The sequence below is a fragment of the Python bivittatus genome, unplaced genomic scaffold (genome assembly GCF_059951505.1).
Source record: "Python bivittatus isolate LINGU-HERP-01145 unplaced genomic scaffold, Pbiv_v1 ctg000430_np1212, whole genome shotgun sequence".
Taxonomy (NCBI): Eukaryota; Metazoa; Chordata; class Lepidosauria; order Squamata; family Pythonidae; genus Python; species Python bivittatus.
This window is the reverse complement of record NW_028277071.1, coordinates 6,373,169-6,395,871: the sequence shown is the minus strand read 5'-3', so window position 1 is coordinate 6,395,871 and position 22,703 is coordinate 6,373,169. Positions and strand designations below refer to the sequence as shown.

The 22,703-nt window shown below is 39.3% G+C and overlaps 1 protein-coding gene across 1 annotated transcript; it reads right to left on the bottom strand.

Annotated features, from left to right (window-relative positions):
- Positions 1-1,615: 1,615 nt before the first annotated feature.
- SLC39A2 (solute carrier family 39 member 2) lies at positions 1,616-19,716 on the bottom strand. The gene is made up of 4 exons (XM_088144236.1): positions 17,049-19,716; positions 11,346-11,476; positions 10,460-10,516; positions 1,616-6,504 (listed from the first exon to the last, which is right to left on the bottom strand). The coding sequence occupies exons 1-4, from the start codon at positions 17,161-17,163 to the stop codon at positions 5,908-5,910; spliced, it is 900 nt and encodes a 299-aa protein (XP_088000362.1). The 5' UTR covers positions 17,164-19,716; the 3' UTR covers positions 1,616-5,907.
- Positions 19,717-22,703: the final 2,987 nt, after the last annotated feature.

Below are 22,703 nucleotides of genomic sequence, written 5' to 3'. Positions count from 1 at the left end.
GACCTGTCTCAAATTGTGTGGGACCCAACCCAAGACAGTAGCCACATGCCGGATCTGGTTTTCTTGTCAGAAAAAATTTACCATTTTTTTTTCTTTTTCATTTGTCAGCAATGGGTGCTCTTCTATAGTAATTTGATAAGCATCCAGTTCTGTTTTCCATAATATTTTCTACATCAATTGCCTCCAAAACTGAATTTCACAAGCTATTGAGGGAAATAATGTCATGAATACACACATTTAATTCATTTCAAAGGGACCACTACTGCTCCCTGTCATTTTCCTTGGAATTTGGATCAGTAAATCCCTTCATTCTGAACGCTACATGTGATCTTAGCAAAAGGCTCAGCACTGCTGAATTCTAGCCCTAATGATAAGTTGATGTTATTCCATATTCTCATCACTGTAACATTGTCCTTTGGAAGAGTACTTTATCTACTCCTAACTATTTTTATTACATTCCCTCCAGAAGAGTTTTTACTCTTTTCAGGCTTAATGCCCTGCCATCAAGGGTTCTCGATGGGAGTTAGGGCAATCTTTCCTTCTAGGACCAATTCTCTCCCTTCATGGGGGTGTCATTGAATCAGCATCACATGTTCTGCTGAAGTGCCATTGCATCAGACATGGTGCTCTAAATTAATATTAACCCTATTAAAAATTGCTCCAACTGTGTTGCGGAAGAGAACACATTTTTTCCCATTTCCTGATAAATCTTTAAAAATTTCAAAAATGCAAGCAAAATACTGTTCCACCAAGAATTCTGAATATGATTTGTGATGGATTGTTTCATGTCAGAAGGCAATTAACTATGTTTTTCTCTTTTAGTGTTATACAATATTACTTCTTATTTTACAAAGAATATTGGTCTATAACTATAAATAAAACTTGACACTTTATACATTGAAGGTAGAGTGAATATAGAGGAAAGAAACTTAAAATCAGGAATTCTCCATTCTAGAAAATGGATATACAATTCTCCATTCTAGAATTTCGATTTCTATTTGAATCCTAAATTTCTTTTTTTTTTTTTTTACTTGCCAATCTGGACTGAGATCGTTCCTTCAGGACATTTCCTGCAATTGTAGCAACAAGCATGTTTCCCCTCCTAAATAACCTTGCTATACCCATAGTAACAGCTCTCAACACATCTGGCACAAGGAGAGACCTAGAAATAAACATCAGGAAAATTTTTGACTGGAATTTGCCAATAATTTCTGAAAATTCCTCACCTTATTTAGAGGCAGAGAAATTTAAAAGTACACTAGTTTACTAAATTCAAGGAGTGTGCAAAATCTTTTCAGCTTAATATGTTCCAGGATCAAAATGGTTGTTGGGAGTGTTCCAGGTTTGATGCAAACCATTCTGGGATGTGTGCTACATTTTCCTCAAACCATATTTGTGCTCATTTTTTTTACAAGATTACCTGCATTTATTTTAGGAATAACAACAAATAGTGGTGACATCAATATTAATATAAATGTTTAGAATTTTTAGTGATTTTCAATAATTTCTTAAGAAGTATTGAAATTATTCAGGAAGAATGATATCATGAATCTAATTTTATATTTTTAATTGATCATTTAATCAATGAAATAATGAATTTTAAATTTTATGACAGTTGTAAATTCTCTGATTATTTACTGATATTTTATTCTCCATCCATTGTCTTTTTTCACATTCTTCTTTCTTCTGAAATAAATATTTATCTGTCTACACACAAATGTACAAATGTATTCTTACATCACATAAATTCCAAAATTCAACTAGGAAGAGTAAACAAAACCAAACCCTCCCTATAAATATATTCATAAACACAAACACAAACATCCCCCAAACCACAAGGTTCCAGGACATCATCAATATTTATTTTTATTTTATTTTATTTATTTATATTTATATAGCTGCCCATGTCACATAAAAGTGACTCTGGGAGTCATCTTCCCCCCCCCCAAAAAAACCTATTGCAGATTTGAGGTCTCAGGGTATTATTGGATACTAAGTTTATGTTATTTTTGATTTCATGGCAAAAAATTTAAAAATTCGCTAGTAGTTTTTTGGGATGATGGTACAATTCGATTTTAATGTACTATTTTATTCTTTCATGAATGAATCAAATAAGCCTTGAATTCCAGATGGGCTTCATAATGAAATGTATTACTAATACACATTCAGGGGTGGGGGGACTGTTCATCCACCCTGACAGTACAAGGACTGATCTGTAAAACGATCAGAGTTGCCATAAACAGCACCAAGCCTGAGATAGGGGCTTAGAGCATTATTCTACAGGTCTTCACTGAAGACATGAAGTCATGAAGATGGGTAGAGGAAAGAACTACTCATGCAAGCCCATTTCTTCTCTCTCTGATGACTACATGAGTTGAGTTGTAAAATCTAAAGAAGAGCTGTAATCACATTCACCTGTGTACATCTCTACACCAGAGGTGGACTTTTCTTTGGTTGTAGCCAACTATAGAAGATCAACAGAATGTTCCAGTTGGATTCATTTTTTTGGAGTTTGAAACAAAAAAGCATTTCCTGATTTGTGGTCATCCTTATATTCCACCTTCCCACCTCCTTCCAAATTTCACCTTGTGTTTTCTGCTAGGATCTTGATTAAAACATGGCACTGAAGGCACGTGCAAGGGCATAAACTGAGTTGCAGATCCTAGTTCTTCAAAACAGATTCAGGGAGCCTGCTCAACTTAACTTGCCCAGAAGGGGGGTTTGCATTTGGCAGGTTCAAGTTAAGTGCTGAGACTGAGCCTACGAATACAAGCGGAGGAAAAGAAATGAAGAATCAGGAGTTAAATACTCAGTGAATAGTTTGTTTCTGGTCATGCTATTTTTGTGCAGTGAAAAGGATAAGGTCCTCCCTTTTCACATAACACACCATCCCCTGGAGAAAAGCCACACAGTGAAAGAGAGGCTGTTTTCTCATAACACACTGAACCCTAAACTTGGATTAACAAAAACAGTTAATGGTTGTGTTTACAGAACTTGCTGTGCTCCAAAAAACAAACCATGCCATGGCTTAACTTGATGTCTCAGTTCATACAATATGTTAAGACCATGGTTGGGTTTTCACATCAAGCTGAATCATAAATTAGCAAACCACACTTTACATTAGTCTAATATAATATGAAAACAATATGGTCAATGCCACCTTAAATCTCTCAAAGTCTTGGTGCAGCCACAGAAAATATGCCATTAAATCACATTCCAGCTTCAGACAGGCAAATGAAATATGGAGTCCTTGGTGCTCCCTGAGCTTGGTTGTTTGCTTGCAGATGTTTCATTACCCAACTGGATAACATCATCAGGCACCGATGTTGCAAATATAATCATATCAGCTGATGATTCCACTTCCTATTCCACGGACATCCCAAAAGATCATCAATCCTTCTCAGTGACAATACGTTCTAATTACTTGAGAATTCATCTCAATTACAGATTAGGCACGTTCTCCAATTTCTGGACCAAAAGAGGAGAAGCTTCCTTACACAGATATACTATGGCAGATGATATAGTATGTTCTAATAACCTCTAAAACACTCCATCCCACACTCAACCTAGAGTTAGGCTCTAGGTTTCAGTGCACAGCGAGGGATACCACCCCCCTTTGGACTGTGTGGTGATTGGGTGGTGGAACTACCAATCAGAGCATGGCAATACAAGGTACTTCTTCTCAGTTTATTTATCCAAAGGAAGAGGGAAGTGGAGGATTTGGCACCTGTAGATGGAAGTATAGGTCTGAAGAAGGCTGAGCATCCTAGCTAGGAAATCCTCCATCTTCCAGAGAGATAGAGTTCAATCAGGAAAGAAAGTACTGATAGATTGATAGACTCTCAATATGTTGTAGAACCAAGTGAACCTATTTTAAGTTATTTTTAAGAGTCCATTCATTCCTTCACATCTTCCTATCAGAGATGTAAAGAAAGGAGATAAAGGAAATCATTTCTAAACCAAAATCCACATAGCCCTGACATTGTCGTCTTTTAGGGAATCTCTTGAAAACCTGACTTTTCCAGCAGGCCCTGATCAGGGCAAAGTGACTTGTGAACATACGTTCATGGGTGTGGTATTTTAATTCTTTTTGTATTTCTCCAATGCAGTATTTTTTGTTCGTTCATTGTTATTCGGTTCTTTTTGTTTGATTTTAAAATGTTCATTTAAACGTCGTGCAAGTTACCTGGAGTTGCTTTTGCAATTAGCTAGATTATAAATTGAGTAGATAACAACAGGGTTTACTAGTGGTAGCAAAACAAATAGATCCTGTAGAAATCTTTCAGAGTTCATAGGATTTGAGTTTTAAAAAAGAGATAAGAAAAGGGGCACTCATAAATAGCATGCACCTCCAATATGTATAAAACCCAGATTCTAAGACATATGTGAATAATTTAGTATTCCCATTTACATTACAAAGTTCCCATCCTGGTCTGTTGCTCAGAGCTCCAGACTTCTGCATCTGGTAGCAGTGCAGAAGACACATTAAACAAACAAAAAAAAGAATGGTTAAAAAAAAGATTTATGTTCAAATGGTATGATGGTGAGAGCTATGATGGTGAGAGAACGGATGGACGGATTAGATTCAGTGATTTACAGATTCATAGATTGTCTTCTATCCTGAACTTTGAAGGATGTTTGCTATTCAACTACCATTGCTTGCCTTACTCAAAGTGATCCTTATAATCAAACCATCATCACTCACTAAAACCACAGTGTTGTAGATGTGGACATGATGGATGACATGGTGCTTACTTGGAAGGTCTACTGGGCACTGACTGAGTAATATGCCTACTGAAAAGAATGAGGGAGTGAAAGGGTAGAGGTTCATATGGCAAACCGGGGCTCATTTGGACAGACGAGCCATTCTTTCTTCCAAGTTTGGGGAGGATGAACATTTTTTATAATGTTTTTTCAATGCCACTCAAAATTATAGAATTCATATACTGAAGTTTGAAGTATAGTTGTTGTCAATTGTATCAGTTCTTTTCCTAGTAGGGTAGCATCTTGGGGGGGGGTGCACATGCATGTGTAATGTATACAGGATATAGTAAGCTGTTTCACTTGAAAGGGGGACATCAACACAACTGTGTCTTCATGCTTAATTACAGAATGTATGTTAGGTTTGTTACCAGAATGTTTTCTTTGTTTAAAGTATATTGAATTATCATTTCTTTACCTGTCCTTCTTTTTTTTTCAATGCAGTTATCAATGGCCTCTCTTCTCACTTGTCTTCTTAAAAAAGGAAGGGGCCATTCAACCTTTTACTTGCATCCTCCCCCCCCGCGCAAAAAAGAAAATTCTTCCTAGCCAAGTCATGGATCTTAACAATAATAAGATGGTGGCCTGCTGTTGCTTTCTTCCCAGAGATGTTCTCAGGAACCAACGCTTTCCTCAGAATTATGAAAGCAGTAGCTGGGCCCCTTTCATACATCCATGCAGCATCATGACACATGTAGAAAAGGGTGGAGCTGGTCCTGAGACAGCACAACTCCACGTTCATCATTGACCTCCACTGCAATCGCCTCTGCTTTTTCCATAATGCATTTTTTTTAAAAAAACAAACACTTTGTTCTAATCTACAGTCTTCAGTTTTATGGAAAACAGCTGATTGGGAAGACTGAATTATAGCCTTCCAGTAGCTCCAGAAGTGAAAGTGAGTCCATTCAATGTTTTTATTTGTCACAGTCAACAATTTTTACCTGGAGCTCTTAGTTTTCTCTTGCACCTTTTCCCTGGAGGACTGTTATAGGCTTCTCTTCATCCTATGCTTTCGTCAAGGCAGTCGAGGCAAGTATAATGGCTTATACAACATTAACATACACAATACAAAACGCCAGAGAAGACAAAAATAGCAGGTCCATGTATCAGTGATGGCTGACAGGGGTCCTTAGCATGAGCAACTCTTCATGCCCAAATGGCAATGACAGCCATGATAGAGAAGCCTAGGCTGATGAAGAAGAACTTGGTGAGAGGGCTTTCATGTGAACCCAGCTCATAAGGAAGAATTTCCAGGAACGTGACATAGAGGAAAGTTCCTGCTGCCACCCCTTCAAGGATTGCTTGAGCCAGACCGCTCCCATCCCCATTGAAAAGAGACACACCGATGCCCACGCTGATACCAGTAGGAGACATCAAAGCAAAGACCACCACGTAGAGCATCCTCCATTGGAACTTGGTGCTACTCTGCACCAGCTTCAAGGACAAGCTGAAGCTCACAATGGCTTTGTGGATGAGCACGGCCACGCAAAGTTGAATGGTGTCTATTGTCTCCTTTTGCACACCAATGGCAAGTCCTTCAAAGACTGAATGAAAAGACAGTGACAGGAAGAGTATAAATGCCCGGAAGGAACTGTGAGAAGGTGGCAGCTCCTTGTGATCCTCGTAATTTTCATGGTTGCCGTGGGAGTGAACAGCTTGGGGACAACAGTGGAGCACCAGACTTTCGATAAAAAACACCAAGAAGAAGCCCAATGAAATTATGAGCTCCCCATATGGGTACACCTGCCATGGGGGTGGGAGAGGGGAGAGAGAAAGAGAGAGAATGGATTTGAAACAGAATCATTGTGAATTAAAGCAATCATCACTGTACACTTATTGATTAGTTAGATTTAAATCTCCCCTTTCCTCCAAGAGCACTAAGGTGATATACATAGCACTTTCAGTTTTTAATTTTTTTACAACATGAATTGGTTGAATCAAGAAAGAAAAATCCATTCAGGGAACTTCCCTGGCTAAGGGTAAACCTGGACCTGGGTCTCTGAGTTGTTAAGCATAGGAACACACACACATATATACATACACTTCTATCTAAAATAATAATACCTTTATTGGGACCAATCAATGAGAAAAAAGAGGGTATGTTTTTGAGTTCTTTAGAACTCTTACCAAAAATGGGGTATTAGAAAGAAAAAAGAAATCTGGCTGGATGTTGAAACAATTTGGCTGGATACTGAATGCCATCAGTTCCAAGGCAAAGGAAGCTGACTTGAACACAAGCCATCGAGGACCTGTAGGAATCCCTTTACACTCAGCTGTGAAAGAAACATCAGCTTCCCTCAATTCTGAACATGGAGGCCACAAGGTTCCAGATTATCACTCACCAACAGTGATGCACACTGGCACCTTGGCCCAGAAGACCAAATGCACAAAACACCAGTCATTACTGCAACCAAACCACCGTAATTTTGATTTTAGGCTGGTCTGAATGAGTGTGACTCATCCAGAAACTCCCATGAATGTCCATGGTTGAATGGAGTCTTGAACTTGGGTTTCCCTGGCCCCATAACTATGTTCCATTTTGCTAACCAGGATTAGCTCCAAGACTGGGAGATGTATTTATTCATGCTCTACTATAGCTTTATCCCTACACTGAAAACCTTGGACAATTACCCCCATCTTAATTATGCTACTGTTCAAAAGTCACTCTTCACTCTGCATGGCAAAACAGTTGTTAAAGTTAACAAAGGGTTTCAAATCTTTCAAGAGTAACACAATTATTAAGGCAAATATTTGGTAATAAAAACCTTTCAAGTGTTTTTTCCCCTTCCACTTGTCAACCTCTGCCAAGAAGTGTAGGTAAAACTAAGAAAATCCTCTATTTTAAAATACTTCTATTGATTCTGGAGAATTGGTGGGTTGCAATACTAGGATTAGACCAGCAGGTGGCAGTGAAGGATTCCTCAACAGGAACTCTTCCTTCATGGATGCTGATTTCTTATTCTCAAAAGTAAGATTCTTATCAACATTTTCATGGGAAACAAAAGAAAGATCTCCCATTAAGTACAGAAAGTCATATAAAAAAAGAAAAGAAAGTATGTCACCATTTCGAAGAATGCACTCTTGTGTGAGGCTGAATTCTCAACATCATAGTACAGTTCAAAGTGTGTGTGTGTGAGAGAGAGACAGAGAGAGACAGAGAGACAGAGACAGAGAGAGAGAGAGAGAGAGAGAGAGAGAGAGAGAGAGAGAGAGAGAGAAGCTATTTTTATTCCCTATGGAACAAGAATGGAAAAATATGGCTTGGGCGGTTCTTCCAACACCCATTTCTTCTCTCAATAGTCCTACGAGCTAGGTGAGGCTGAGAGTTTCATAGATCTCAGATCAGATCTCCCCAGTCTTGATCAATATACTTGTACACCAACTCTCAGAGCTGCAGCCTATTCTACCTGCTGCCAGAGAACACATTCTGAAGAAAAACCTGAATTAGAGCAGGGGCAAGCAAGTTGTGTCCGAAAACCTTTTTTTACTCACTTTAGCCACTGAATTTTAGCTTTTTATAAAAGAAGGGAAGTCATCCTACTGTCAGGGAAAAAAATCTCTGAAAATAAGGAAATTCAGGTCCTTCCCATGCTGTCATCCCCCTCCCACATTTTGCCCCATTCCTCTGTCCATGGTAGCCTCCCCCTCAGAAGAAATTGGATGGTTCCAGGCCACTGAAATGGGTTCCCTTCCCCTGGCTTGCCTCTTTCCCCTTCCATTATCTGCAGGAGTAAGCAGACGAGTAAGAAGTATGGCCAGTGATAAGAGACTCTGGGAACTGTAATGCAGCAATGTTTGGAGGGCCACAAGTCACCTCCTCATGATCTAGGTACAGGGTATTATTGGGTCAGACAACAAATAAGACACAGGTTATGAAAGACTGCACATTTGCTGGTTCCTAAATCACCTGTCCCCAACCTAGTACCATGTAAACATGTTAGCTTTCTATTTTTGCCACTTCAGCCCAGTCTGCCCCACATTGCCAAAGTTCTTACTAACTAGTGAATCCTGGGGATTGAATTCCAACACGTTGGGAAGTAAACCAGGGTTGAGGGAGGGGGAGCTGAACATATCTGAACAATATAGTTGAACAATAACAGCTCCATTCTTATTAACATCCCTTCGCCTACTATTTCTTTGTATTAGCTTTGTTTTTTTACAGTTTTTACTGTTTTTAATAATAGTAATGATAACTGTTTTAGGTATTTATTCATTGTTTTAGCTTTGTTGTACACCGCCCAGAGTCACTTGTTGTGAGATGGGCGGTTATCTAAACTGGACAAATAAATAAATAAAATAAAATAAAAAATATTTGCTTTGTTTTGCCAAATAAGCTCTGCAGCCAAGATTATTGTTTTAAAGCCGAGTTCTGCTTTAAAGTTAGTAAGGCTGTGCAATGCTTTGGATATGACTGTTGGGAAAGTGCTCTGAAGTGTACCACGTTGGTGAGTCTTGAAAGCAGCCATACAGTATCTTTTTCACAGCTACTTTTTCACAGAATGCTGAAAAAGTATCACTGATTTAACGAGGGCCTGGCAAGTGTTGCATCTATAGGCCTGCATATTTTGAAGCAACTTTTCAACATTAAATCCAAAGTACTGCATTGCTCCAAGAATGATTGTCCAAAATTTATGTATTTCAATTTACTTGTCCTTTTTTTTAAAGCTTTTCAAGCTTAAAGCTTTTTAAAGCTTTTAAAGCTTAACATTTTAAAGCTTAAATTTTTTTTTAAAAAATGTTTTTGTCATTTTTGCCAAAAAAATGACAAAAATTATTTTTAAAAGATTAAGAATCAAACAGGAGGGCAAAACAAGAATTCTTTTTCTACTCACATGGTAAGTGATAATACCAAATAAAAGCAGGACCAGTAAGATTAAAGCAGTTATTAGAAGAGCTCCAAGATGAGTCATAACAAATCATTTAAAAGTCTAATTAAAAATCAAACAGTAGATCAAAGTAGGTATTGCTATCTTTGGACACTCTAAAACCAAGCGAAAGCAGAGCTTGTGAGATTAAGTAAGCAATTTAAAATATTGCAAAATGGGGAACCAATTCAAAATTTAATCTTCAGTGATCCACGCCCATTTTTGTGGAAATTTGAACACTCAGCAAAGATTGGAGTGTCAGACTGTACTTTATCCAGAATGATCTACAATATGATTGACAGAGGTAATAATTGAGGAATTTACTTCCCTCTACCCACCTAGGTAGCAGCATTTAGCTGATCTTAGCTAACCTCCAAAAGCTAAGTGGGATCAGGCCTGGTTAGTTCTTGGAAGAAGGAATTATAGGAATTCCTACACTAAACTGAGAAGCAAAAAACAAAACAGAAAACACTACTACCACCATAAACCCAGAAGAAAGCAGTGACAAGTCACCCTGTATTTTTGCCAAGAAAATGACATGGATATATCCCTGAAGTCACCAGGAATCACGTTTGACTCAAAGAAGGTATTACCTCCCTCTGCCAACATCATGTTCTTCAAAATTGGATCATGATGAGGAGAAATCTGTGGGCTTCCAATGCTCTTGAACCCCAACTTCGGTCACCCCAGGAAGCAGGCCCAGTGGTCGGGGACAATGGGAGCTGGAATCCAACAGCTGGAAGATCACATATTCCCAATCAGTAGTAAACTCATCCGATTAGTAAATGCCAAGATGAAAGGGAAGCAAGGTTCTCGAACAAAGGAATACTTACCTCAACATCATTATCAGTGTCTTCAGAAGTGCTGTTTTGTTTATGACTGCTAACCTCCTAGAAACAACACAACATTAGAGTTTTGAACATAAGAACTATATTCAGTCAACAGCTACTGCAAAAATGAAATGAAGATATCATCAGTTTGAAGGTGATGCATCTTCAAGTTCTGAACATAACTTTCCAAATGATTTAATTTTTTGCAACATCATTGTTCATACTGACTTTAAGAATCAGCTGCAAAAGGCATCTTCCTTTTAGTTAGACAGATACACTTTCTCAGAGGCAAGTGAGAAGGTGTAATGGTATGTGGGAATGACCTTGGGAGACAGGGCAAAGAGACGCAGCCAAGAGAATAATCAGATAAAAGGCAGTTTAGCCTGCAGCAGGAATGTGGGTGGGGCAGAAAGCTCAGAAGAGACCCTCCCTAGATTCTTGGGCTGTAAAGGAGACAGTGGGAGAAATGTATTTTCACACTTGCAAGATTCTATTAATGTAACCTTACAATAAAGTAGAATTAGCTCATCTGGCCATGTTTCCTGTCTGGTCTACCTCACAAGGCTGACATCAATCCTGCAAGTCTGAAAGCCTCTTGCTCCACCCACACTCCTTGGTACAGCCACTTTCAGACCAACCTACAGTACCTCATAAGATTATTGCTGTGAGAGTAAGGAATATCCAAGGAGATTACACTGAGCTCCCAGAGGGGATCAATGTAGTAACTGATAAATTATAAACTCACAGAATGTCAGAAATCTTTCCTATTGTCCATTTACTTATTTTTTCTAATGGGAAATGCTGAATCGTGGAACTTCTGCATTTGCAAGCACGATCCTCTTCACATGATGGCAAAAAGGGAAATCCAGGCCCTCGTAATGGCACTCACCATGTGCTGTCGCTTTCTTATTTCTGTTTGGATGTCTCCCAGTGCGTCAGCCATCATGTGCATAATGCAAGCACCGAGGAAGACTCCAGCAGCAAAGCAGCCAATAAAACTGAGGATGCGCCGATGCTTCCCTAAAAGCAAATGGAAGAGAGAAAGAGTTGAAAATCTGTCCATGTAAGTCTCTCTTTGGGTGATCATTAACTCGCAAACATCAAGCATCTCCCCCCCCCCCTTATTTCCAGCACCATGGACAGTGCAGCCACCCAAATCCAATGTTACCAGTGAGGATGTAACGGAATTGGACAGTATGGTCTTATGTGAAAATTCAAAGGTTTGGGCAAAATGTTTTTTTAATTGAAATAGGAAATAACTAGCTGGATCCTAGGTTAGCCCTACTACTGGCATCCAGAGGAACAAATGAAAACCTGCTACATAAATAACTGCTTTTTTTTAAATGGTGCTAGATAACTTATAACTTATGAAAGGAAGACTGGGACCAATCTTCCAATATCAGTCTGGTTTCAACAATATTGGTAAGTAGCCCTAATGGGGAAGTTGATGAAAAAAAGAACGAAGAAAAAGGAAGGCTTGGTATAGCTGAAGATCACTATTTTAAAAGTTTGGTATAGCTTTATTATGCACAATTTTTACCGTATATGATTCTTAATACACATAATAAGAGCAGCAACTGTTGGAGGTGGGAAGGGAGATCAGGATGATGAAAGCAGTGGTGGCCTTCTACCTGTGTCAGGATTTCACATGCCTGTTCCAAAGGGGTTGGGCTTATGGTGACACCATTTTCATGGAAAAAATAAGTAAATGGACATTTTGATCAAAGCAGTGAGCTCCTGTGGAGGCCACTCCATAGAATTTATTTTCTTCTTTTTTTGAGGGGGGGGTCTTTTATTGTTAATTTTCTGGGCCTTAATGGTCTTTTTTACAGGATTTCCTGTTAGTTGCAAGAAAGCACACTTCTATATTAAGCCTGCAACCCAGCATATGTAATTGCTGTAGAATAAGTAGCCCTTGGGTCCGTTGGCCATAAATAATAATAATAATAAAAAAAGAATAAGTAGCCTTGAATATAGAATTAGACTTCTGGCTAAAGAAAAACATGCCCAGGATGACGCTGAAAAGGCACTGCTCACGATGAGTCTCTTTCTTACTCCCATAGATATTTCCATTGAAATCTTATAATTAAAACTTCTAATAAAAATATATAAAAAAGACATGCCCATTGAAATCAAAGAGCTATAAATATATTAAGCATTCAAATTACGTTAATCGCAATGAGATTAGACAGGACCTCAACGTGCACTTTCACAGTGGGATTTTTTTCTGACCAAATGTGTAAGATGGTCATTTATGATCAGATATTAGTTTAAAAGAACAATAGAGTACTGTATTCTGGAGGGACTGCCTCTCCCCCATAGTATCCCCCCAGCTGCTTCAATCTGCAAGATTGGCACGCTCCAGGTCCCTTTGATTAAACAATGCTATCGGGATCCTGAAAGCACATCTCCTTTGTCACAATGCCTGCCCTCTGGAATGAGGTTCCCCTGGAAATCCAGCCAGCCCCACCCTGCTGGTGTTTCAAAGGGCCTTGAAGATCTGGCTCCTTGCCCAGGCCTTAGGCTAGGAAGGGTATAGCCCCCTGCCAGGTATAACTGTGGGTTTGGTGCTACCCAACTCTGCCATCTTTGCTTCTTTTATTACTGCATTGTTTAACCGCCCAGTGTTGTTAGGAGTTGGTCAGTGTATACATTTGGTACAGGTAGTCCTTGTTTATCGTCCACAACTGGGACCACAACTCAGCTGTTAAGTGAAGCAGATGCTAAAGGAAACCATGACTGTGCTTATGATCTGACTTCAGCTTTCCTTTGCTTTACAGACCTGCGAAGGTCATAAATATGAGAATTGGTTGTAGTTACTTTTTCATCACCATCGTAACTGTGGATGGTCGCTAAATGAGGCAGTTGGTAAACTGCCTGTTATTCTGCATTTTTGTCTATATTTAATGTATTGGGAAGTTCTATTGTATAATAACAATATTAGCTATTTGTACTAATACTTCAATTTAAGATAGGTTTAAAAAGCTAATGTGTATGTTTACATCAAGGGGATTCCCCAGTCACTTATTCTCCTATAGATTTCCTAGGTGGAGAAGAGAGAAATGAGATTTACTATTAAACCCATGCCTGATTTTTTACATTGCAATTGAGCAACTCCTAGGCATCAAATTGGCTTCCCCAGCCCTCTTAGGATATGCTAAAATTTGGTAGCATAAGGATAATATTTTTAATCTTTTCCTTTTTGAATAAAACAGGTCTCTTTCTTAATTATCCCATTTTCTGTATTTCTTTAAATCATGTGACAAGGTGGCTAATGTTTTTCTTCCCACCAATTCTAGACATACCACTTGGCTCACAGTGCTTGGATGCTCAGAAGTAGAGAAAAATTAAAAATGCAGTCCCTCCTTGAAAAAAGGATGTATGGTGTAAGCCTTACCCCCAAAGAATTATATTTTGATATAGTCATCTGTATCAAGGGAAAAAAAATCTTCCTCTGAGCAGACCCTTCTGCATATGTTTGCAACTCTCAGGGCCTCCAAGGCCAAGCTCCAATTGTTGCCTACTTGTGAACAGCTGCTTATGGATGACATCCAATTCTGCAGATTTACCTGAACCAAGGTGAGGCTGCCTAGGGACAAGGTTAGCAGCACAACCCACCCCAAGTGATAATTGTAGGGAGACTTGAGACACGTACCTACCTTGTTCTACCAACCCTGAATGAAGTAGAAGGCAGAACTCATAGAGGAGTTGACAAACAGACTAAATCTCATGGTCTTACACATGTAGTGACGCTCAACCATTTTCTGTGCCAATTTTTTGTAAGAACATTCAAGGCTGAGAACCTTTTCCCCTAATCTTAAATCTGGAATTATGTGTCTATACTTATTTCCTCAATTTTATTTCTGTTCTTCTAAATCTAAAAGTTGTGCTTTGAACACTCCATGAAGATTCCTTAATTTCAAGTCACACACACATATAACTGGGCTTTTATCAGGAGGACAAAGGTAAGAAAAGCTCAGTGTTTACTATTCTTGCTTAATGAGATTTTACTTTTTTATTGTTCTTATTCTGAAAAGAGAAAGAAAAGATTCCTGGCTCCACAGCTTGGAAATGAGCTGGCTATAAATGTAGGGAGAAACAGAGTTAGCGATCACCCAAACTTCAACACCCAGACTTCACCAAATGAAGAAGAGATGCTTCGAGCTATTTATTTCAAATCTAATCAATATTCTGTTCATGTTTTATTCCTTTCACATTCAGGGTATAGCAAAATTTGAACCTCCTTAGGGATAAGCAAGGTTACACTTCGTATAATGTCTGAGCGTTGGTTCTCATTGCATTTACATGCAGTTGTTCTCCATCCACGTTTTTCATCTGAGATTGTGCAAACCTGAAACTTCTGGTTACTTTGCATCATACATATTACCCTATCTATGCCTTCTTCCACTTCCATCCTCTTGTTTTGCTGTCTGCCTCTGTGCCAAACTTTCCCAAACTTTAACTTATTAAGTTCCAAAGTAGTGGTACAGAATTTCTTTCTGAAATAGAAATGCTTAGAAATAAAAAATAAATTAAAAAAAATTAAAAAATAGAAATGCGTAGCTTTTTAAAAAACAATATGGTAACGTTGTATTCTAAAGAGTAGGCAGGAACAAGACAAAGAAATGGGAAGGGCCAGGACAAAAAAATGAAAAGGGCTTAATTTACATTTCAGTATAATTAAATTATTCTCTCTCTCTCTCTCTCTCTCTCTCTATATATATATATATATATATATATATAATTAAAATTTTAAAAGATATAAGCAATACAAATTTTGAAAGAGAAAAGTAAGGAAAGTAAAGAAAAGTAATTAGTAAGTGAAAAAGAAGTTGAAAGAAAGAAGAAGGGGAGGGGAGGGGAGGGGAGGGAAGGGAAGGGAAGGGAAGGGAAGGGAAGGGAAGGGAGGGGGAAGGGGAAGGGAGGGAGGGGAAGGGAAGGGAAGGGAAGGGAAGGGAAGGGAAGGGAAGGGAAGGGAAGGGAAGGGAAGGGAAGGGGAGGGGAGGGGAGGGGAGGGAAAGTTATAAAAAAGCAGCTTCCATTCTTTTTAACAGCACTTACAAGTACATTTATATTTTACTCTCTCTTTCTAGGTTACAAAATTATTTCCTTCTTTCCATAGTCTACCCTTTCTAATCATCAAACCTATAAATCACAAGTTCATTTTTTTTTCTTCTTTCCAGCAAAAAGTTCATAAGGGGTTTCCAGTCACTAATAAATGTAGTTATTGTCCCTTCTCTAATCAAGCTAGTCAATTTTGCTATCCCTACTAATTCTGTCATCTTCACAAGCCATTCCTCCACTGTGGATATTTCAGAGTCTTTCCATTTTTGTGCATATAGTAATCTCACAGCAATTATCATATAGAAAAACAATCTTCCATAACTATTTTCTAATTGCTATCCATTAGTCCCACCAAGAAGTGTTCTGGTTTCAATTGAATATTAATTTTTAAAATTCTTTGTATCACTCTATGAATCTGAACCCCAAATTTTCTGGCAAATCCTCCAGGCATGATAAAATGACCCTTCGTGTTTTCCACATTTCCAACATATATTTGAAGTACCTTTATACATTCTAGATATTTTTTCTGGAGTCATACCAACGGTACATCATTTTATAAAAGTTCTCTTTTAAATTGTAACATGTAAATTTCAGTCCTTTCAGCCACATATTTTCCCATTGTTCCATCAGTACATTATATCCAAAGTTCTTAGCCCATTTTATCATACACTTTCACTTGTTCCTCTTCCATTTCAAATTTCAACAGAAGTTTACACATCATTTGTACAAAGTTCAATTTCAAATTCTGTCTTCTGCTGTTCAATTCCAAATGTCCTGTTATCTATCTTAAAACTTTATCTTACTGTACATAGGAAAACTGCTGAAAACTAAATCCCTCTGCAGTCAACTGATCTCTTGATTTCATCTTATATTGTCTGTCCTCATGTCACAACTCTCAATAAGTTAACCGTCTCTCTTTACCTGCTCTTTCTTTTCTATAAAATGTTTCTTGTGCTGAGATCCATAAAGGCATTTTCGGGCACAATCTGAATTTATATTTATTCCATATTCTCAACATGGCACTTCTAATATATTAATTTTTAAAAGCTACATTAACCTTAAATTATTAAAATTAAATATACTTAATGTGACTCCTTTCAAAGTATTTAATAACTCATCTTCACATAAGGAGTATGATGTGACATAAGGAGTATGATGTGACATAAGGAGTATGATGCTAAATTAAAGGCTTTGGGGAAGCCACATGAAGTCATGGAGCTGCAGGTTGTGCTCCTCTGCCTGAAAGGTAATAGCCTATTATCCTATCATTTGTAAGGCACCATGCATGCCAATGTTGTCCTAAGATCTCACAGAGGCAAAATAAGGGTAGTGATTCATCAGGAAAAAAAAAACTTGTTATGGTAAATTAGGGCTTGTCTAAATGAATGACTACAAATGGATTAGTAACAAATATGAGAATGGGTCAAGGACTACTATGAACCCCAATACCTTCATGGTGCTATCTCCACATTTTCCATTATGTTAGTTCCAACCTATCTGAAAATCATGACGCCCCCAAATGTCTCACCTCTGGCCATATTGATCTGGAACCACTTGATCTGGGCTGGGATGAGGCCGCAAAGCAGAGTGACCAGCAGCACACCTACCAGGCAGCCAATTTTCGCAGCCAGCAATTGATCCATCTTTGCAATAGGACGGATGGCAAAGGCAGCAGTTGAAGAACAGCTAAGGACCACCTCCTGTTGCTTTTGGTTCTTTTCAGGCCAGTCTGCTCATAAAGCTTCTCAGCACGCCAATTAACTAGCTTTGAGTGAAGAAATCCAGTGGGTACTTCTCACTCTCCAGACCTAGAAAGCTCTCCCTTTAGCAGAGCAAAGATCGAGGAAAGTCATCCTGTCCTGTGCAGTCATGAAACCCACCTCCACTCACAGCAAGTCCAAAAGCTCCAAGGTGTATTGGTTTCTTCTCAACCTTCAGTCTCTTTTTAGCTCCACTTCACAATGACTTCCACTTTCCAAATTCCCTCCTGGTCCTCCTGTTCTCCCACTGACCTAGCTTTTTCGAAGCCCTGCTTCTTCCATTCCACCTGCGTTCCCTTTTCTATCTCCTCCTCATCAGCGTCTTCATCCCTCTGCTTGCTTCCATTCCATCTCCCTTCAGTTCTTAACACATCTCTGGATCTCTGTGAGTAATCACCCTGATACTCTACAAGGGAACCTCCCACCTCTTTGGGTGTACCCGCCCCTTCCAGTTATTCCATTAAACTTTAAAGTACCACACTTCATTTACACAAAACAGCCCATCAGGGAAACTTTCATCATAAACTTAAGGTCACTGGGCCACAGTAGCAGTAGACAAGAGCACCACCTCAAGTTTCCAATAAAATAAGTCATTAAAAATTGGAGTTTGTTGACTTAACAACAAAATAAAGCCACTTGAGAATTGATCTCCAACTAGACCAGGATCTACAAATGCATGACTCATGTCAGCTATACCATGCCTTTTTTGAGAGAGAGAGAGAGAGAGAGAGGGAGAGGGAGAGGGAGAGGGAGAGGGAGAAGGAGAGAGATTTCATTTTTTTTTCTTTTGATAGAGTGAAAAGTAGACTAGTTTAGTGATAGAACACCTTTCTAGCATGCAATGTGTCCTATTTCATAGTGGTTATTACAAAGGAACTTAAACTTAGGGTTAGGGTTAGGGTTAGGGCAGTCTATATTCCCCTAAGGCAGTCTATATTCCCGGAAAATTTGTGCATAAGTCAACAGATCAAATTATGCCAAGTAGAAACCTAAACAGTTCTTCAGATAATGTAACAGATTCAGGGTGCTAAGCTATGTTTGGTTTAGTATGCTGTGTGAATCTAGCCAATGTAGTTCGTAAAATATGAGTGCTTAGTGCAAAACCTGAACCCTACAAATTGTGGTTTATTCAGTAAAGTACCACTGAGCAAGCCATGACTTAGCTTGGCATGCATCCAGTGCGTGTACTTACATTGCTAACTAGAATTCTTTGCAGAATGATTCAACGTAAAGCTAAAACCATGGCAGAAGGGGTAAAATTTGGATGGTTGGGGCTGCCCTTAATATTTTTGCAGAGGACAGCAAAGGCTACAGTGACAATGGCAATAGTCATGAACTATTCTATGCATGGGGCGGGGATGCAGGAGAGGGGGTACAAAAATGGAGAAAAGTTGCATATACAGTAGCCCTGAAGTGTACGCTATCCAATTCTGCACAACAGGTGATTTTTTTTCAGGTTAGCAATTGCCTTGCCAGTTGCAGTTTTGAAAGAGATACTTCAAATCTGCTATCTATTCAATAAAGTAATTCATAGCCAACTCCTACAAAAGAGGTAAGGGACACTCTGCCCACCAAAGGTGGGATAACATCACTCTTCGCCCTGGATCACTGGGCATGTGGTTTCAGGCTGATGGGTCTTGGAATGCAACTGTTCCTGGCAGGCCCCAGGAACCCCTCTTCTAAATACACGGGCACGTAAATGAGCAAGTTGCACCTCTCCTCTGGAAAGGTGCCATAAACAGGACCTGTGCACATGCCCGCAGCCAACTTAATTCATGTGGCATGCTTGCTGAATCTGAAAATCCATTGCAGCACGGAGAGCCAGATAAAGAAAACAGATCTGAGTGCCCCATCCCGAATCAATCATCTGCCATACAGTGCAAATATATACATACAAAGAATAGCCACCGTTAATGATCCAAAAGGAGTTAAAAAATCAGAAGAATGTAAATAATCAGGTGGCGATGGATACCAGCTGGAAATTCTGGAAGTGGACCAGGTTGGCAGGAAACTGCATGAGAAGCCCAGTGCAAAACAAACAAACAAACAAATAAATCTGGATCTGAATAACTTCTTTCTTGTTGAATCCAACCATGCGGGTGAGAAACTGAAGATCCGAGACCCAAGATTAGTTTGTTGTGCTGGATGGAGCCACATCTACAAATATTCATTTTTATAACCAGCCTCTCGGTTTTATTGATCGCAAACAGGGCTAGATTGCTACGTTCCTGCAGAAGTATTCCAGGATTACAACCGCAAGATTGACCCTTCCCTTTTAATTCAAGGCAAGATAAAACTGTCCCATCAGCATAAAATCCAGCCGCATCAGTATTCACACCAAAGCTGCCTCTGCTGAGGTAATGAAGGGTACAACCCCAATACCCTCATTTGTTAGATAGTACAGCCTAATGGGTACAGTGGGACATATGTCAGAGTAAACATTTAAGATAATGCACCCATTTTACAGGGTTTATTATTAGAGATTAGTGGACCTCCTACTTGGCTCCACAGTTCTTCAGGTAGGAAGTGTGGCCTTTGGAACAATGCACAGCAATAAAGAAAGGAAAACTTTGAATTGTTTGCATAAAAAAAAAAGGACACCGTGTTTTTCAAATCTGCCACTATTGCAAGGCTAACCCCTTCGCTATTGATCTGCAAAAACAGCAGTGTCTGCTCCAGGTAATTTGCCTAGTTTAACTTTTTAAAAAATCCTGTTATGTGCCAAGTTTTGTGGTTAGAGCCACAAAAGTAACTGAGGTGGTGGTCTAGACTGAGTGCTACCTTCAACATAACCTGCCGAAAAAATACCTAAGAGTCATTTTTTCCCCAATAAAAAATAATCATAGCAAGCAGGCTGGAAAAGCATGCTTAATTACAGTTCCATTTTTTGCTATGGACATTTTGTTTAAAAAAAAAAATTCAAACAGCAGAGAGGATCACTTCAGCTACTTCTTCTGTCCCTGAGGGGGGCAGGGGGAAGGAATGGCTTGTTTCTGCCATTCTCTTTGTTGGAACATTTAAACCCTGAAATGAAATACCATTTTGTCCTGAGCTTGGAACAAAACAATCTGAGAGGATTTCTTAAAAATCTTTTTGTTTTTCTGAGCTCCGAACACACGTAACAGCTGTTTCAAACGTGGATCATGGCAAGTTTAAAACACTATGGGTGACCAGATATACTGTGAAGAAACTGATTGATCACTTGGGTCATAATTGGAACCCACTGCCTTTTTTCTTCTTAAAAATATTAACAGATGCCCTATACAAAATTAAAACATTGAGCTCAGACTCACTTGCACCAAACTTCCCCGGCTTCATATTCCTCTAAAAGCTCTGAACTACATCTCCCATAATCCCTTGGCAGGAGTTGAAGCAGTCCAAACCTTCAAGGTCACACTTACAGGTAGTCCTTGTTTAGTGATTGCCTTGTACAGCGACCATTCATAGTTACAACAGTGATGAAAAAGTATCTTTACGACCAATCCTTGCATTTATGACCTTCGCAGGTCTGTAAAGCAAAGGAAAGCTGAAGATCATAAGCACAGTCACGGTTTCACTTAGTAACTGTTTCACTTAACAACCAAGTTGCCAGTCCCAATTGTAGTTGCTAAATGAGGACTACCTGAGTTGGGGAAGACCAGCTTATGCTGGCAAGCAAATGCTCTCCAGCTGAGGAGCTATTCTCGTTCTTCCCTAGAAATGCCAGGGAGCAAATCCATAATCTTTGCCAGGTTAAAAACTTTCTCTGGCCTACAGATAGTCCAATTGCTCTTCTATTTATAAAATGAGAGTGTCTTGAGATAATAAACACAGTACTCAGAACCAATTATGAGAGTACACTTACTCATTTATGGCTGAGCATATTGTGAAAACCAATCCAATGATGGCTTATTCAATCTATGGTTTATCAAACCATGGCTTTGTACAATGTGCAAACCCAATCACAGTGCCTGGGACAAAAGACACCTTTTGGGGGACCAATCAAGAGGATTTATTCCACACTGCTGAACCACCTCTGCAATGACACAGTCCAGAGAGAAACGTAATACATCTGAGGTTCACATCCCTATTACTTAGAAATATTATACTTTGGGGCTGGATCTGCCAGTGCAACAGAGCTCAACTCAGTTTACAAAACACAGGCTCCAATTTACCTTCTGAATTCTGCACAGTTGGGGCAGTTTTAAATCTCTTGACCATGAATGAATGGGCACCATGCTAACATTGAAGGTGCACTTGCTCAGACTTTACAGTTGGAAACACAAGGCTATTTAGCAGGGCTATGAATGCCGCCTTCCCTGAACCAGCTCCTCTGTGACTTGCCCCCCTCACTGGCACATCTGCTTCTGCTAAGTCTTGCCAGCAAAAGCCACAAGAGAATCCTAACAGTTATTGGGGGGGGAGGGGGGGCAGATGTTTTCCAAGATGGACAGCAAAGCACACCCTTGCACAAGGCGTAGTCTAGAATCATTCTTCAGCCATGCCATGCCAGTATCCTGACATTCCAGAAAAGTGGCTTTTGTCATGTTTCACTAATTCCGTATTGGTTCAACCAAATTCTTTGTAGGTTCACTGATGGACAAACGGGAGCTTGTAGTGTTGTCCTTTCCTCCTTCCTGCTTTCTCCTGAAAAGGGTGTGGGTGTGTTGGGGTGGGGGAGGAATAAAAAATTCACCCTTCCAGGGATCCAACTGAAAATTAGCTGGGTTCTTCCCCCTCCCCCCAGAAAAAGCAGAAGTAGTGGGTGTTTCAAAACTTCCCCCTTATAATTTATGGACTTTTTAAAAAATCTAATTTCGAATCAGGTTGCTCTCATATCAAATCATACACTCTTCAAAGCTTAAGTCAGGGCTGATTCCCAAAACCTTATAGAGCATTGACATATGGAGGTCTTTTAGGACCCAGTTGAAGTCCTTGCCTTCAGGGCTACCAATGGACAGATATCAAAATTGTCCTTTAATGTAACTGTCCTCTGACCCTGGAGACTGAAGTCAGGTTTTTTACTATCCCCTTCACAGAGATATTTACTCTAGCTTTATCATACTCATTTTAATAAACACACCAGGCAAGGCAGTTAAACGGTATGTACTTTACCTTTTGTGCGATCAACAACCACACAGTTCGTCCAGTGGCCAAGTTTCAGGTTAATGTCTGCACTACAACACAGCAGCTGATAAGTTTCAGAATTTATCAAAGTCAGCGACGTATTAGCAGAATTTTAATAGTTAATTAATTGGTGTCGAGATACTGCTGGACATGTGAACGGTGGATGTTCTTTCTTTTCTGTTTGATGGCTGTTGTGTGTTATTCTGACGAAAAAGGGTGAAAAACTATTTTGGACTTGATGGATGCACTTCTAAATAAGGAACTGGACGACGTGCTTACGGGTTTCGTTTGCTAAAAACGCCTATTGTAAGGGAGTG

Excerpts from the sequence above, each read along its gene's own strand:
- SLC39A2 (XM_088144236.1), bottom strand. The coding sequence starts at position 17,163 with ATGGATCAATTGCTGGCTGCGAAAATTGGCTGCCTGGTAGGTGTGCTG. Across the intron at positions 11,477-17,048 it reads CCAGATCAATATGGCCAGAG|GGAAGCATCGGCGCATCCTC; the intron begins GTGAGACATTTG and ends ATTTGCTTTTAG. Across the intron at positions 10,517-11,345 it reads TAAGAAAGCGACAGCACATG|GAGGTTAGCAGTCATAAACA; the intron begins GTGAGTGCCATT and ends TGTTGTTTCTAG.